The sequence below is a fragment of the Malus sylvestris genome, chromosome 14 (assembly GCF_916048215.2).
Source record: "Malus sylvestris chromosome 14, drMalSylv7.2, whole genome shotgun sequence".
NCBI classification, from domain to species: Eukaryota; Viridiplantae; Streptophyta; class Magnoliopsida; order Rosales; family Rosaceae; genus Malus; species Malus sylvestris.
Window position 1 is genome coordinate 17,148,123 of NC_062273.1, and position 3,783 is coordinate 17,151,905.

The following is a 3,783-nucleotide window of genomic DNA, read 5'->3' on the forward strand; positions in this document are numbered from 1 at the left end:
TAGTCTGGTATATAACCAGCATGTGTAACCACCTTAAGAATAGTTTTTGTGAATCATTAATAAACTGAATATTCTCTCTCTAATCTCTACTTCTCTTTCTATCTCTTTCTTTCTTCTACAGCAAGATACAATGAGTTCTTCATAGTTTACACATGAAAGTGTACACAAATGAAACTGAAGACTCCTTTTAATAGGTTTTCTTTTCGTAGTTTTTCTTTCTTACATTCGTATTCGATCTCTTTCCACACGCTCCCTAACTTCATATATCCTTCGTTCTTCACATCTTCGTATACATTACCTCCATCTTTATGTGTGTAAATTAAACACATCACATGTGCCACGGATCGTGCTAAATTTGTTGACCTAAGTACCTTATTGTTAGGAAACATCACTGTAAAATTTTCTCTCTTAGGGTTATACTCGAGAAAAGTACCATATTGTTAGAACAATTAGTAAACTACAGAATTATACTCGAGACAAATGGGCTAGAGTGCAACCTAACCTAAAATACAAGGACTAAAGCTATAAAATAAAATCCCACAATCAAGAGCCGACACGGATGTAGGCCATGACTGACCAATTCTTATCCCCTATTTGAAACACGACCACCCCCATTCACTCCCCACTCAATATAAACCCCCGTCATTAACCAAAACTCTTAACCAAATCCAGCACACCTTTACATTTTTCTACAATATTTTTCTAAAGCCCCCAAAACAATGGCAGATCAAGAGAGCCAAATCTGGCCATTAGCACCATCCAGATTACACCGCCGAAGCGATGAAGAAAACCCCACTTTCAAAGCCATACGCAGAGAAAGAAGCAACAAATGTTTCGTCTACGTCTTCGCAGGCATCGTCCTTCAAAGCATAGTCATCCTTGTCTTTGCTTTGGTTGTTCTTCGCGTCAAATCCCCCGGTTTCAATCTCAGCTCTGTCCAGATCAAAACTCTGAAGTCCACATCTTCTCCAGCAGCTTCGTTCAACGCAACGTTATCTACTGAGATGGCGATAAAGAACAAAAACTTTGGGCAGTACAAGTTTGAGGGGAGCAGCGCGAGCTTGTGGTACGGAGAGTTCAAAGTCGGCGAAGCTAAATTTGCAAAGGGTAGCGTGAAAGCGAGAGGGACTCGGAAGGTGAACTTGAGTATTGAAGTGAGGTCTAATAGGCTGCCTAAGGATGTTCAAATTGGTGGTTTAGGGAGTGAGATTAATTCTGGATATTTGAACATTAGCAGCTATGCAAAGATTAGTGGGAGAGTGCATCTGATGAATATCATGAAGAAGAGGAAGACTATTGATATGAATTGCACCATGGTTCTTGTTTTGAAGAATAAGACAGTTAAGGATTTAGTATGCAAATAATGATTATTTTAGGTAGTGTTTTTGTTAATGATATTGGTATAGTTTATATTTTGGGATTTAGTTTACAGATCTAGTTTCTAGAAATTCAACCATTAAGTTGTTAATTTGCTTGCTTAATACTTGATCCAATTTTGTATGTTGTAATATATATATATATATATATATACACACACACACGCCTTCATCTTTCATAGAAAGTTTGTGTCATTTTTGTTCGCATATTTCAATTGTTAGTGATTGTAACACTCACCTTTCATTTTTTTTCACCTGTCCTATGAGTGCAAAAACATCGAAAAATACTGAATTTGAGTGCAAATGGTTAAAAAATCAGTGACAAAATTCCTATCCATTTCAATTATAAGATTTGAGATTTCTTTATGACCAGATTTTTCTCTTCGTTCTTTCCACTTGATCACAGCTGTGTTTCACCAAAAAAATGGGTGATATATATAGATGCTAGCATATAGTGCCATATGGAAGCTTTTTAGCATGATTAATACTTGAATCCATAACTTTGCTCAGTCAATACTTCGAATACATGCTAGAAAACGAAGGGAGAAAGACGTCCTTTCCTTTTGGCCTGGAATTCGGAACGCAAACGTCTTGGCTTAAAAAAAAGACGCCAAGTGAATCGATTCCTCAACTGTCGGTAGCCCAATGACATGCTTCTGTGTAGAGAAATGGGAAATCTTGTACTTAATTATATTTTTACTGGCACTAAAAGCATCACCCAAAAAGTCTAAATCCCTGTCGTTCATAATTAAAGGTTAATTAGGAGGTGGTTATCATCACGATAATTCTGATTAAGTGTTTGTTAGATTGAAATTGGAGGTGTCTGTTGAGGTCATAGACTCTCTGGCTCCTGGCGGTTAAACATATAACTTTTTTGTCAATTTGGTTTGTTCCCCAGATTTAGCGTTCCATATGATCTGCATCTATTATCACAACGTGGAGCATGTTTCTTAGTCGGTTTTTGCTGGTGGCTGTAACGTCTGTTTCAACTTTCAATCCTCTTCCTTCCTGTTTGATCTCGACCTCCTGGCAATGTTTTATGCATGCAAAAAAGCCCACGTCAATTGACCGATATTGGGATGAAGTGAGCTAATTTGGGCGTGTGTCAATGAGTAAAGTCTATAATTTTTTTTTGGCAAACGAGTAAAGTCTATATACTATATGTGAGACTAAGGGGTGGTTTGGGAATGAGGTGCTTAAAAAAAAAAACACCCATGAAAAAAAGCTGTGAGGGTTTTAGGTGTTTGGTAAACTAAAAAAAAATGGCTTATTTTGGAAGCTGCTGTGAGAATAAGCTGAAATCAAAGGAAAAAGCTAAAGCTGCTATTTGCAGCTTTGGAAAACTGGCTTTTTTTTCAAAGCACACAGAGCTATAGTGCTCTTTTAATGAAAAGACCCACTATCATACTGCTTTTTTTTTTTTTTTTTTTTTTTTTTTCCAAAAGCACTTTTACAAAAAAGTTTACCAAACACTCTGTTGATTTATTTCACATCCGCTTATTCTCACAGCAGTTTTTTTTCAAAGCACAACAATACCAAACCAGCTCGTTTGGTATTGCTGTGCTTTGAAAAAAAATTGTTGTGAGATTAAGCGGCTGTGCTGTGAGAATAAGTGGCTGTGAAATAAATCAGCAGAATGTTTGGTAAACTTTTTTGTAAAAGTGCTTTTGGAAAAAAAAAACAGTCTGATAGTGGGTCTTTTCATTAAAGGAGCACTATAGCTCCATATGCTTTGAAAACAAGCCAGTTTTCCAAAGCTGCAAATAGCAGCTTCAGCTTTTTCCTTTGATTTCAGCTTATTCTCACAGCAGCTTCCAAAATAAGCCTTTTTTTTTTTTCAGTTTACAAAACACCTAAAACCCTCACAGTTTTTTTTCATGGGTGTTTTTTTTTTAAGCACCTCACTCCCAAACCACCTCTAACTCTCCTCTTCCTGTTTGATTTCTTCTCCTTCACTCTCTTTCTTGACTACGACGTTGTCGCATTTAATTTGAGCATATTTGGATAATCTCTTATCTCTCCTTCACATAGTTTGTTCTTTTTTGTTTGATCAGATGCGTTACCAGTCTTCTTCATGGTAAGGTCTCTTCTAATTAGTTAAGGTTGACGATTCGGGATAAGGGGTTCTGTTTGCATCGTGTTGCTTCATGTTTGTGTGGAAATGGTCAACTTGAACCATTCAGGCATGTTTCGGATTGATTTTGGAATAGGTAAAAGTATTTTCTAAAAATCAAAAACACTTATTGCGTTTTATAGAAAAAAAAAATTAAAATATTTATGAGTCATAAAATACTATGCGAAGAACCACTTGTCAAATGAATTTTGCAAGAAGCATTTGGATTGTTAATAAAACTTGGTATGTTCTCTCTCAAACCCTTCCACGTGAAGTAAAAAATGGGCTTGGACT

At 36.4% G+C, this 3,783-nt stretch overlaps 1 protein-coding gene across 1 annotated transcript; it reads left to right on the forward strand.

Annotated features, from left to right (window-relative positions):
* Window positions 1–624: 624 nt before the first annotated feature.
* LOC126598824 (late embryogenesis abundant protein At1g64065-like) lies at window positions 625–1,481 on the forward strand. The gene has a single exon (XM_050265186.1). It carries the CDS (start codon window positions 720–722, stop codon window positions 1,362–1,364), a length of 645 nt encoding a protein of 214 aa, XP_050121143.1. The 5' UTR covers window positions 625–719; the 3' UTR covers window positions 1,365–1,481.
* The last annotated feature ends 2,302 nt before the right edge of the window (window positions 1,482–3,783 follow it).

Excerpts from the sequence above, each read along its gene's own strand:
- LOC126598824 (XM_050265186.1), top strand. The coding sequence starts at position 720 with ATGGCAGATCAAGAGAGCCAAATCTGGCCATTAGCACCATCCAGATTA.